The 14,164-nt window shown below is 39.5% G+C and overlaps 1 protein-coding gene and 1 pseudogene across 1 annotated transcript; one reads left to right on the top strand and one right to left on the bottom strand.

The window, feature by feature from the left end:
* The first annotated feature begins 3,728 nt into the window (after positions 1-3,728).
* On the top strand, positions 3,729-7,467 carry LOC112165369 (receptor-like protein kinase THESEUS 1). The gene is made up of 2 exons (XM_024301858.2): positions 3,729-4,282; positions 4,404-7,467. Exon 2 carries the CDS (start codon positions 4,587-4,589, stop codon positions 7,110-7,112), a length of 2,526 nt encoding a protein of 841 aa, XP_024157626.1. The 5' UTR covers positions 3,729-4,282; positions 4,404-4,586; the 3' UTR covers positions 7,113-7,467.
* Positions 7,468-8,163: 696 nt separating this feature from the next.
* On the bottom strand, positions 8,164-10,278 carry LOC112203580 (annotated as a pseudogene).
* Between the last annotated feature and the right edge of the window lie 3,886 nt (positions 10,279-14,164).

A 14,164-nucleotide genomic window follows, 5' to 3' on the forward strand; every position in this document is an offset into this window, starting at 1 on the left:
ATCATATCCTCTTAAATAGTATAATGGATGCATAATTTTTCTACTTGTATTTCTATGTATTATTATTTTTTTTTTTAGAGAATTGTCAACTCATTGCGTTGATCAGCGAAATTACACATAATGACCCATTCCTGTGGGACTGTCAAAAGAGTTACTACCTAAGTAATTCAACCTTTTTAAAGATCATGAAGCCCTGCCAAAATCTATCCTAGAACATCCTAGAGAATCAAAAGGCCAAGATGTCCCGAATATTTTTGGCGACAAAACTCATTCTTGAGCTGTACCCGAAGTCATCCCCATCAGGAGAGGACTCACATATACCTCCTCAGAATCCACTTTCTCCCCCGATAGAGTTTCTTCGCCCATCACAGACAAGTCATTGCCCACCTGTCCTTTAGCAGTCTCAGCAATAGTAATCTTCCGAACCACTCTCTTACTACGAACCTTTGGTCCTAACTGATTCTTGGACCCTTTAGGCCTACCCCTCTTAGTCTTCAAAGGTGAGAGTTTCACTTTCCCATTATCATTAGGTAAGCCAAAACCCTCCTCCACATTTAAGCACATTAACGCAGAAGAATCAGAACGCAGTTTAGCCTTCTTACCTGGACGAGCTTGCACATAAAAAGCTGAGCGCTTCACACCACTTACTTGTGCTGCTACTATGGCTTTGGGAGCCACCGGTATAGTCAGTGGGGATCCAGATTGAATGGGACATGGAGCATTCCAGCTTGGTATCCCCTTCAGCATCTCCATGGACTGGCCAACAATATCCATGAGATTTGGCCCTCCATCTGTTGCCATCTGCCCTAACATAATTGGTGTAGATGTAGGTGTCACCGTAACACCAGCGCTGCACCTAGGGGTCTTTGACAGGATCACCTTAGATTGCTCTTTCCTAGCCACCGCCGGAGTCACCTGACCCCCTAATACCAGCCCTGTAGTTCCTGTCATCACACTCCCGCTTTTCTTAAGCAAAAATTGATCACACACCCGATCACCATGGTCGAAGAGTCCACACTCTTTGCACCACCCTTTGACCTTCTCATAGAACAGATCCACCTCCGCCCTTACCGTCTCTGTAAAGCCAAAAATCTGCTGCCCCCAAAGACGCCGGCGAACGTCCAAGAGGACCCAGAAGCGTTGTTTAGGAGAACCCCGTTGTAGTGCAAACTTCTCTGCTCGCAGAAACCGTCCCATCGAAGATCCAATCAGCATCAGCAACTCTTTAGTCCGCAAGCATGGAGGTAGACGTCGCACCGTGACCCATGCCTCCAACGAGTTCAATGGAACCAACTCCGGCGCCCCAAAGCTGTCATACTCCTCCAGCAAGAGCATCCGGTTCTTGAAATGCCATAGGCCACCACGTAGAACCCTCTGACCTTCCTCCTTTACCGCAAAACGGAACTGAAACCGGTCCCCCTCAACCTTCGTGATCGAGAGACGATCACGCAGGCCCCAAACGCCGCCATCGCCTTGGGAAAACCAGCATCATCCTCTGCCCTAGGTGCCAACATACGACCCACTAGATAAAAGCCAGACACAGCAACGGCCGCTACTCCAGCTTCCCCAAACTCCACCACCGCATCATCTGTCAGCGCAAGTGCCGCCGCCAGTCGAGCCGCCATAGCCTCTGCCATCACACCTCCAATCTACGAGAACCGTCGTCCTCGACGTTAATATCCTCAAATCGACGAAACCCTAGCCGCCGACCTCTACCCTAGTTTTCAGAGAGAACTAGGTTTTTAAGACCCCAACATTTCTATGTATTATTATTGAGGGAGCCCTTTTTATGAGGACCACTAAAATGAGGACTAGTTGAAGACTTTTGTATTAGACTCAATTTTCGATCACATTTTCTCAAATCAAATGTTTAGATATTTCTGTGTGGATCATTTATGCAATTTTCAACTAAATTGAAAATTGTTAAGACATTCATAGTTGTGTGATTTATTAGTTATGAACATAAACGGTTCATATTTGACAGATTTGGTTCGTCCATCGATTTGATCTAGTTCGGTACCTTGACGATTAGCAATTTAGAAGAAAATTTTCAGAAGTGATCTACTCATGCATACATAAACATCTAAAGGTTAATATGCTATAATGTAATCGTAAAGTGGGTCTCATAAACTGTTGATTAGAAAGTCATCAACTAGTTATCATTTTAGTGATCCTCATTGATACTTCTTGTATTTAGGTTAGAAACATTTGCACTAAGTGTAGTTTCGAATTTGGGTTATCGGATTACGCCCCACATATTTACAACGTAGTCCACAATATGTCTAGAGTTGCATCATCTTCATCTAATCCATGTAGAATTGTATCGGTTAAAACTTGTGCCTCCTTTGCTCATTTGACTTTTCCGAATTAATGTATCTTGTGTTAAATTTGTTTGAGATATTGTATTCTTTTTAATCGTGTAAAGATTTAATTGTAAGTAATCAAGTGAATTTATTTCAACGGAAAAAAAAAATCAATTATTGTCACTCGTAAAATATTGTTCCAAATTTAGGAGGATCGTACAATTTGGTTAGTCAAGATATGACAAAATGATAACTCAATATTGAGTGGTGAGGGCCATTATGCATGTGATAACAGTTGTATAGGGGATACAATTAGAATAACAAAAAATCGAAGAAACGCGGTTTGTGTCTCTAATTGTACTATATTTTCCAATTTGACAACTTGGAGTTAAGGGGTAATAGCTTAACGGTTCAAACGCTAACCACCGCAATAGATGAGTGATTGATGGGAAAGAGGTCAATTAGCTGGGCCATATTCAAGTGTCACAAAGATACATACCACATCATTTGAAATATACCTTAAAAGATTTCAATCTCTTGCCCAAATTTATATCTAAGTTTGAAAAAAGAAAATGTTGGAGGTCGCTTACATCACATTCTCTCATAAATAAGAGAGTTTTCACTATATTATCATATTATGAATGTATCTCATACTTCAATTATTTTATAATTAGGTTTTATTTTCACTAAATCCAATGATGAAATACCCTGACTTCCTGAGTAGGGCATGCAATGAGCATGATAGATTTTTTTTGCAAAATTGTTATCCAAAGCTTCGCCATGTGCTAGGCATTGATAACGAGAGATGATTTTTTTTTTTTTATGTTCATCTAATCTATCTTGTGATGCTAGTGAGATTTGAGCTCATCACTTCACAATATTAATTATGACAACTAACACACAGCAACTTTTAACATCTAAAGATCATCTTTTTCCTTACACATTTATTTTGTATACAAAGGTGAACATCCAAATATTCTTTTAACATTATCATGAAATTTTACGAGGTGTGCTAACCTCTTTTAAGTGGCGATTTAAATCCAAACGTTAATAGTGCTTTTGTTTTCTAAAGAAAAGTTAGTGGATGAGTGAATCGTGTTTTGAAACGATAATGCATAAGTTGTGGTGTTGAGCATTTAAGTTTCGTGTTTCTTATTTCAAGATAGGACCTGAGAAAATATCCAGATAACCGACCGTTACTACAGACCTCTGAGATCTCGAAATTTTTTCATTTTGCTTTTTCCGGCCCATTTTCATAGTCCGCCTCAGATCTCAACATCTCTAATACAAGATAATACAGGAACATATACCTAAACGGATTCACTTTACTGGCCAAAAAAGAAAAAAAGAAAGAGAAAGAAGCTCTTGTATTCATGGGCTATGAAGAAAAGCTGTTGATCAGAAGAACAGCGGCACCAAGCAGTCCCAGAACTTTCCTCCTCCCTGCCTGCCAAAAAGCCGCGTAATGGCGGGTCCCAGTAATGGTCCCAGGCCCAGCCAACACAGCGACCATTCTGTTCTGAAGTTCTAATACCTACAAAATGGTCATGGTATCTCTTCCATATTTTAGAAACAAATAAATAGCTTCGGACCGAAAATAGAAAAAAAGAAAAGGAAAAAAAAAAAACACTAGGGGCTCAGTTACAGAGCTTTCATGGCGTTTTCTGCTATTATTTTCCAATCTTTCTAAAGATTCTGAGCATCACAATCAACCTACAATATCTTTGAAAACAGCCGGTTTCATGGGGGTGCTGCTCTCTCTCTGAGTCTGAGGTTCCATTTCCATTTTTTTTTTGTGGGGTCCTTTTCATTTTTAGGCCACTGTATTCGATAGCTTAATCACCAGCCTGGAAAGTGTGGCCGCCTCTAACCGCACTAAAAAGCTCAAAGCTTGATGGGTTTCTCTGGTGGGATTCACGTTCTGGTGCAGACCCAGTTCACTCTGTAGCAGAAAGTTTCAGTCTTGCTCTCTCATACAGGTAAGCTAGTTCATATCTTTTCTGGTTACCTGTTTGTGTTGTGTTGGTGAACTTAGATTAGTTGAGTTTGCTCTACATTGGAGCATTGTTAATGCTTTTATGTTTCTTTTGGCAATGCTAGGATTTTCCCACTTGGAATGTAGGAGAACTGGGTTTTGGGATTGAGTTCATTAGAAGTGGCGTGTTTGAAGTTTTGGAGTTTGGGCATTTGGAATTGTGAGAGCTTGTATTTTGTTGAATTGGGGGTATTGTGAGATTGAAATTTGAGATCTTGGTCGATTGGTTGGGTTTAATAACGGTGAAGATGAAACTACTGAGTTGGGTACCATTGGTTTTGGCCATTGTTGTGTTTATGAGTCATGGAGCCTCTGGTTCATTTAATCCTCTCGATAACTACTTGATTGCTTGTGGTTCTTCGAAAAATATCACATTCCAAGGCCGAACCTTTGTTCCTGATACACTGCAATCTTCATTTGTACTGAAAAGTGCAAATTCTTCAGTTGCTAGCTCCAGTTCCAATGCCCCTTCTCCTATTTACCAATCTGCTCGAATTTTCAAGGAAACATCTTCCTATAAGTTCAAAATCCAGCAAGAAGGCCGGCATTGGGTCCGCCTTTATTTCTACCCATTAGCAAACTCAGGCCAAAACTTGGCTTCTGCTCCGATAACTGTGGTCACTGATAGCTTTGTACTCTTGAACAACTTCACTTTCAAGAACTATAATGGTTCTTACTTGTTCAAGGAGTATGTAATCAACGTTACTTCAGATAGTTTGACCCTCACCATCATTCCTTCAAACAGTTCAGTTGCTTTTGTTAATGCAATTGAAGTGGTCTCAATCCCAGATGAACTTATCCCTGATCAGGCATATGGTGTAAATCCATCTGCTCCTTTTAGTGGCCTTTCTGCACTTGCCCTTCAAACAATGTACCGATTAAACATGGGGGGTCCTTTACTCACCGCTGACAATGATACCCTTGAAAGAACTTGGGAGAATGATGTGAAATACCTTCATGTCGACAGCTCTGCAGTGAATGTATCAATCAACCCTGCCAGTGTGAAGTATCATGTGGGTGTCACACCAGAGATAGCACCAAACTGGGTCTATGCCACTGCTGAAGCCATGGGAGATGCAAATGTGCCAAATGGGAACTTCAACATAACTTGGGTCTTTCAGGCAGACCCAAATTATTTGTATCTTGTTCGGGTACATTTCTGTGATATTGTCAGCAAGGCACTGAATAACCTAGTTTTCAATCTTTTCATCAATTCCAACAATGTGCTCTCGAGTCTCGACCTGTCCTCCATTACTGGTGACTTGGGTGTGCCGTATTACAAAGACTTTGTTTCCAACTCCTCAGCAGATTCAAATACTTTGACAGTCAGTGTTGGTCCAGATTCAATGGCTGATGTCACTAATGCAATTCTGAATGGCTTGGAGATTTTGAAGATCAGCAATGACTTGGGGAGCTTGGATGGGTCTTTGTCTGTCCAGAGTCTCCTTCCCAGTTCACCCTCAAAGAGTAATAACATGGTAATCATCATTGGGTGTGTTGTCGGAGCTGTAGCTCTTGTGGCAATTATTGCTCTCTTATATTGGTACTTGGCATCTCGCAATTCAAAGACTACTCCTAACCAAGGTCATCCATGGCCACATCTGCCCTCGTATGGAAACTCTCAGACAATGACCAAAATGTCAACAACTTCACAAAAGAGTGGAACAGCTAGCTGCATCTCATTAGCTTCCTCCAATCTTGGCCGCTTATTCATGTTCCAAGAAATCCTGGATGCAACCAACAAGTTTGATGAGAGCCTACTTCTCGGGGTTGGCGGTTTTGGCAGGGTTTACAAGGGAACACTAGAAGATGGGACAAAAGTAGCTGTTAAAAGAGGAAACCCCAGATCAGAACAAGGTCTTGCTGAATTCCGAACTGAGATTGAAATGTTATCGAAGCTTCGTCACCGCCACCTTGTGTCTCTTATCGGTTATTGTGATGAAAGGTCAGAGATGATTCTTGTGTATGAATACATGGCTAATGGACCGCTCCGGAGCCATTTGTATGGAACAGATTTGCCAAACTTGTCATGGAAGCTACGCCTTGAAATTTGCATTGGGGCTGCAAGAGGACTCCATTATCTCCACACCGGTGCAGCTCAAAGCATAATTCACCGAGATGTCAAGACAACAAACATTCTCTTGGATGAGAACTTTTTAGCCAAAGTTGCAGATTTTGGCCTCTCAAAAGCAGGTCCAGCTATAGATCAGACTCATGTCAGTACGGCTGTTAAGGGTAGTTTTGGTTACCTTGATCCTGAATACTTTAGAAGGCAGCAGCTCACTGAGAAATCAGACGTGTATTCATTTGGAGTAGTTCTAATGGAAGTTCTTTGCACAAGACCAGCTTTGAACCCGGTTCTTCCCAGAGAGCAAGTGAACATTGCAGAATGGGCAATGACCTGGCAAAAGAAGGGCATGCTGGACCAAATCATGGACTCGAATCTGGCTGGGAAGGTAAATTCAGCTTCTCTTAAGAAGTTTGGTGAGACAGCTGAGAAGTGCCTTGCCGAGTATGGTGTTGACAGGCCATCAATGGGAGATGTCTTGTGGAATCTTGAATATGCTCTTCAGCTTGAGGAGACTTCGTCTGCGCTCATGGAACCAGAAGATAACAGCACAAACCACATACAAGACATCGAATTGACACCACCAGAGCCATTTGACAACAGTGTGAGTATGATTGAGGGAGGGCACTCTGGCACTGATGATGACACTCAAGATGCTGCCACAAGTGCTGTGTTCTCTCAGCTAGTAAATCCTCGTGGAAGATGAGAAGACAGATGCTCAGCCTATTGCAGTCTTGGTCTAATATGTCCCAGTGAAAGAGATATTGGTCATCCTGGCCTAGAGCGCGCTCAGTGAAGGATAAGATTATTTCTTGGTTTATTACACTAGTTTGTTACCTCAATTTTTCGTCCACTATTAACCTTGTATTATAGTTGTGGTGGATGCCAATTAGTCCTCCATCAAAAATTGCAGTTAAGGTGCCAAAAGATTTTACTGTTGTATTCATTTAAAATCCATATGGTTTCAGGGTTCCCATGTTTTACCAAAGTACATGATGTCATTGTAGTCGCATATAATTTTGTTGCTCGTAAGGTATATCAAATAAGCAGAGTTTGTGGTAGTGATTTTCTGTTAATCCATCTTCAATTCTCCATACTGGTCAGAATCTTGTTCCTGGAGAAAATTACAAACGATTCATATTCAATCTCTCTCAAGTATATCAGTAAAGTACCTTTGTTCTAAGACTTGAGATCTTGGAATAGACTATTAGAATGATGTCAGAGCAGCTTTGGATTGAAAGTTATACTGTTCATATTAGGAACTGAGAACACTTTTCACTTGCTTTACTGGGCCCTGAGATGTGTTGATTCCTCTGTTTACAAACCAAGCGATAGTTAAAAAAGTTTCTTGGTTGAAATGGAGGTCTTTAATTTGGATTCTCCTAACATATTAAGAACTAATAATTCTCCTGGTCCTTATTTGTTTAATGAAGTAGTGGTCTTCTCAATTCTCAAAACTTAAGTTATAGATCAGATCTCCCAAACCACCTTTTCTTCTCTGACAATTTAAATTTTATATGTCATATATCTTCATTGTTGCATCTAAATTAGCATAATGTTGTCATTCTTTCTCGAGCAGTCCTTCGAGAAATTAAAGAAAGCATGAAACTTGAATTGCTTTCATCAATTGCATACTCCGGTTCCTTTGGAGAATTATTAACTCAACATAAAAGGATACATTTAGCCAAACTGTCTGAACATAAATTCTAACCAGACAACTTTGAATTTTCACCTTAGAAGTTGAAAACTTCAATTATTCCCTGAGCGTAGGACAGTTATCCATTACTTCCTGTAAACTATTCCATTCCCACTGAAGGTGTTACCGGTGCAGTCTAGCTTTCCGTAATCCATCACTCTTGAATCCGTCTGATCCAACATCCCGGCCTGAGTGAACACACAAGCAAAACAATCCGCAGAGACAAGTGATGTTGTTTTGTACTTGTATTCACCTCCAACTACCGGCATGGCTACTCCAGCCTTTGCCGGGTTCTTGAAATCTGGCTGGTAAGTCCTTCCAAGTACTCCTTCAACATTTGATGACAGACCGTAGAATCTGAACTGTACTTCCAGGTGAGCAAAACAGTCATCTGATGGTATCTGATAATTGTGGATCTTATCATCTTCCTTTGTCACAGGTACCACATTGACTGAAATTTCAGCTACTTCTGGGAGGGTGACTAAGACACTGTTCTTGCTCGAAGCCCTCTCCACTCTAATAGAAGTTTCCTTATATTCCCAAACAGAGAGATGGGATTCTGGGATGATTAGCTAGCTCCACACGGTCCACACCATTGTAAGAGAACTTCAAGTGGTCAATCTCATCGTCCCATGTTGCTGATGGGGTGGCCTCGAGTGTGAAGCTGTTCGAATCGAAGAGGAGTCCAAGGGCTTGAATCCAGGTATAGTCCCTGCTTCGGCCTTCAGGGCGGAGACCAATGAAGCGATCATTGATTTGGAGGTTGGGATCGGAAACTAAGCTGAAATGCTCGTTTTTCTTGCCATGGAAGTAAAAAACAATGCCATCACCACCAATGAAGCGAGGGTCCAGGCATGCTGACCCAGGGCCATTGCAATTTGGTTTTCGATCTAAATGATCACACCAGCAACAGAAAAATAAATAAAACCCTTGTCAGCACTCGAGTGAAGAAAAAGAAAAGAGAGACTAATTAGAAACTGAATGGCTAATTTGAGAATTAAATCCCACGTTTTAGTTCGTACATAGCCTTGCATAACAATACATATAATGTTATAGGATCCCAAGTTTGATCATGCATCCAATAATATATAATATTGTTAGGCCATCTCCAACCTTGGGCTAAGGGGTTGGTATAGCCCAAAAAATATAATTTTCCATCTCCAACCCAAGGCTATGCTATTACAAAAATTGATTTGGGGGTCTAAAAGGGCCAATGGCTGGGCTAAACATAGCCCTTTGTTTAGCCTTTAGGCTTCTTTTTCATGGAGATCACGCTGGTAGTTTAAAATTCTGATCAACAAAATCAATGGTTGAGAGGACAAACAATGAAATAACATGGTATTTAAACTTAGAGCCCTAAGGGTTGGAGATGGTAGAAATTATCGCTCTTGCTATTTGCATGAATAGTGATTATCAGGGGCTAAAATTTAGCCCACAGCTGGAGATGGCCTCATGCAAGCTCTCAGCATCCAACTATCGAAAAACATTTAGAAGGCATAATGATGTTCTTACTTCTCACTCGGCTTTGCATATGGGGGAGTTGCAATTGAGATAGCAAACTTTAGCTTTCGGGTTTTGTGGTGAAGAGGATGGACATTCTGATGGGCAGTATACTTGCTTCAGAAAGCAAGGGCTGCTCTTGCTGTAGCAAACTTGAGTTTCTGCTTCACTTTGTGCCGCAGTAGATACAAAGATGAGCAATGTGATAAAAAACTAATCTTCCTGCCTAAGAAATCCATGCCTTTTATCTTCAAAGCTCACTTCAATCTCTCATTTCTAGTTGATCTTCTTATAGAGTGCAGGAAGTGGGATTTTGTGATCTTCTTTTTGCACTATGCATTTTAAAGTTGTAAGAACACGGGCTTAGTTGGATCTCTTAAATGTTTTGTAGCACGATGTGATCTTGGTCAATGCTTTGGGGGTCGTGTAGCTGATTAAAAAGAATCCGAGTGGAGAATCATGAGTGTGTACAGTTTTGTTAGTGAGGGGAGAACAATCCATAAACAAGCATAAGATCGAATTGTAGCAATTGGTCCATGTGATATTGTGATGGAAGCACAATTTTTGGACCCGATAAAAGACCTGTAGATACCGCCTGCACTTTTAGGATCTTTAATTTTTTCCTACTCTCAAACTTTATCTTATTCTAGCAAGCATTACCAAATGAGGCATTCATTGTAGAAATACCCGATGCTATGGTCCTACTCCCGCGAGTATATGTATATAGATCTTCAACTTTGAATTAGTAATCTTCTTCATTACTAGCCTTCCTGCATGCGCATGCGCATTTTTGTTTCCTGTTGAAGTCTGACATTCGTTTTTTTATTTCAAATTTGTCTCTTCGCATTCTAAACCATTTCTTGTAGTCCATTTTGCATGTGTAATCACCAATGAGAGTTACACAATTATGGTTGTCTATTGTTTTATTTTTGGCTTAATGTTTTTGTTTATTTGAGCATTAAATTTTTTTTTTCTTGAAATTTTTTTTTCTGCCTTTGTTTTTCATTTCTTACTTCATGTAGACTTTACTTTTCATAATTTTTTTCCTTATAATAATTTCTTCTCTATGTAGATTTTACTTTTCATAATCAAATTCTACTCTTTTTTTAGTAAATGAAATTTGGATTAATTTCAGTTTACCCCCCTGAGGTTTGGGGGTGACCCTCAACTTTCAATTTTGAATTTTTACCCCCTAAACTTTTCAATTTCAATCAGCAGTGTCCAATTTTTACTGTTCCGTCCAAATTAGACGTTCAGTTTGACTTTTGAGGGTTAAAATGGTCATTACAACATAAAAAAAAAATAAATAAAAAAAAATTTCTGTTTTTTTTTTTTTTTTTTCTGCTTTTTAGTTTTTTTTTTCTTCATTTTTTTTTTTAAATTTTGTCTGTCCAACCTATATACCACAAGTTATAATAGGTTTATAAAAACAAAAAAAATACTCTATGTAGTTGAAAGCCGCTCGCTGGTCTACGATATTTGTGACATATCTCCGATAAAGTGAAGAATTTAGGATATATCCCAAATAAAGTGAAGAAATATTTGTAAAAAATAATTTTACACTTTATCTGTAAATAAATATCTGTATATTCCCAATAAAGTGAAGAAATATCTGTGCAAAATCATTTTTGGTCTACGATATTTGTGATATATGTCCAATAAATTGAAGAATTTTAGGATATATCCCCAATAAAGTGAAGAAATATCTGTAAAAAATGATTTTACACTTTATCTGTAAATATCTATATATCCCCAATAAAGTGAAGAAATATCTGTGTAAAATCATTTTTTACAGATATTTATTTACAGATAAATATTGGATATATATCACAAATATCGCATACCAAAAATGATTTTACACAGATATTTCTTCACTTTATTGGGAATATACAGATATTTATTTACAGATAAAGTGTAAAATTATTTTTTACAAATATTTCTTCACTTTATTTGGGATATATCCTAAATTCTTCACTTTATCGGAGATATGTCACAAATATCGTAGACCAGCGAGCGGCTTTCAACTCCCTAGAGTATTTTTTTTGTTTTTATAAACCTATTATAACTTGTGGTATATAGGTTGGAGACAAAATTATAAAAAAAAAAAATAAATAAATAAAAAACTAAAAAGCAGAAGAAAAAATAATAATAAAACATAATTTTTTTAAATTTTTTTTTGTTGAAATGACCATTTTAACCCTCAAAAGTCAAACTTAACGTCCAATTTGGACGGAACAGTAAAAATTGGACACGGCTGATTGAAATTGAAAAGTTTAGGGGGTAAAAATTCAAAATTGAAAGTTTAGGGGGTGAAATCATTTCACCCCCAAACCTCAGGGGGGTAAACTGAAATTAATCCATGAAATTTCATTGATAATCACAGGCTAGAACGACATTTACAAATTTTTCAGAAATGGGAAGCATGCACCATTCTCTTAAGACATCGACGCTCACTTAATCAAGGATCCTATCAAACTACAACATTACCCTACAAAGAGATAATTTTGTGTGAAAACTTCCTTTGCCAATGCGCACAATTGTGGTGAGCCATAAACTAGCATTATCAAGATGTAAAATAAAACATCATAATCTGCAGGCTAAAAAACCACCTAACTATACCCGTTTGCTCTCATCAAGGAACTAACAAGCATAAGTCCCTAAAATAGGGTTATTGAAAGTAAAAACTACTAACATTCTACAGGCCTAGGTCTAACACCTGGCCCAAATGACAAAGCAGAGCCCTAAAGCCCAACTAGAAGAAAACCAACCCAAGACCCAGTAGACAGGCCCAGACCCCTCGGTCCCTGCCATCACCACGGTCACCACCACCAAAACCAGAAAACAGCACTGGCGCCTTCCCACAACTCTGCCACCCACGAGGCCGAATGAAATAGGGCAAACTGAATCAGATCTGAAACCCAAAGAGTTTGGACTTCTTAGTCCCCAAACTGCCACAACTCTAATCGATGTCGTCGCCGAAGTTTGGATAGGCACCGAAAACTGCTCTGTGAATCAGTGCGTGCAACCTCCATAGCCACGAAGCCTCAGCTCTGGAACTCATGCCGACTTCTCTTTTGCAATCTCCAAGCCTAACACTCCCAGAAGGCCTTAGGCCTGTAATAGAGAGCAACACCCGTCCGACAGCATGAAGCCGCACACCATCAACATGGCCAAGGCCACCTCCGACGATGGGGTGCCGCCGCAGGACGAGATTAATCTTTGCGAAGTTCTGGAAACCAAGTAAAGGCGACGATGGTCTTCGTAGGGTTCTACATCAAATTCTACTCTTTTGTTTGTCATTAAGTCTTTTTATTCTTTTTATTTTTTTATTCTGGTAAATGTTGGTATTCTTTTCTAGAGAGGTTTTAAATATACACCCCTAATTACTTAATAAACATATTATACTCAATACACTACCCATTTAATATCTCATTCTAATATTTTACTAAATACACAACCCAAAGTACCCAAAATATCCTTAATCTAAAAAACCATTAAATATCATATTATTTGACTATATTAAGGTTACTATTTAATATATTGACGTTTTGTGAATAACCATATTGATGGTTAAACACTCATTACTTGTCTGAGTTGTAATAGGGTTAGTCTTATAGATTTCTACGGAGATATTTCAATCATTGTGCAATTCAGTTTCCTTGTAAGATTGATATTATTTCCTTGTAATCATCTATACAAAGAGGCCCCTATTATCAATGAAAGTATAACTCAATTCTCTCCCAATTTCGGTTTTCCTAAAAGACGTTATCAGCACGAAGCCCTAACCCTGAAACAAATAGCCAAACCCTGAAACCCTAAATTTGTAAACTTGAAACCCTAGCTTCCTCCGCCACACACCTTGAAGGCCTCGACCCTAGGAGTCCAGAACTGGCTGCGGAACAATCAGAACCAGCCGAAAAATCTAGAACCGGCCACCAAAAGTTCCTAACAGGTCTGGTCAGCCTCGCTTCAGCTTTCCCTCTGCCTCCGCGTGCGCCCCTTCTGGCTACACATTAGCCTCTCTAGGGTAAATACATTGGATATGAGACTCCAAAAATCGGTCGCCACTTAATACCCTTGCTAGGCGATCTTTTTACGGCTAGATTTGCTGATTGTCACTTTGATGAGACAGTCTTCCAGTTGTTATAGGGATATAAGAACACAGATGTTAAGTAGGAACGACATAAATTGTCGTGGTCTGTCCCCACTATGTCTCATCTTGATTCCCGCTAAAGTGACAAGATCACACATATCTGCAGTAAATATGGCTACAAGGATGGACGTCCCTACGAGTGGACGTAACGCTACCCTACACGGAGGTAGGCATGACACCAACTCCATAGAGAATGGTACTCCGGCATTGTAGGCCATGACCCCAGCTAGGATGCGTGGGAGGCCCGTGGGTTCAAAGGATACTTTGGTACAACTCAATCTTTTTTGATCATCGACATTCAAAATCTGTCTCATGAGAATGTTCTGGATTATGGTTATCGTTGGGGGACGCCTCAACGTCAAAACCTATTCTTGAGAATATAGAGCTCTCTGAAAATTACACTAGTGTA

Source organism: Rosa chinensis, chromosome 5 (assembly GCF_002994745.2).
Source record: "Rosa chinensis cultivar Old Blush chromosome 5, RchiOBHm-V2, whole genome shotgun sequence".
NCBI lineage: Eukaryota > Viridiplantae > Streptophyta > Magnoliopsida > Rosales > Rosaceae > Rosa > Rosa chinensis.

Excerpts from the sequence above, each read along its gene's own strand:
- LOC112165369 (XM_024301858.2), top strand. The coding sequence starts at position 4,587 with ATGAAACTACTGAGTTGGGTACCATTGGTTTTGGCCATTGTTGTGTTT.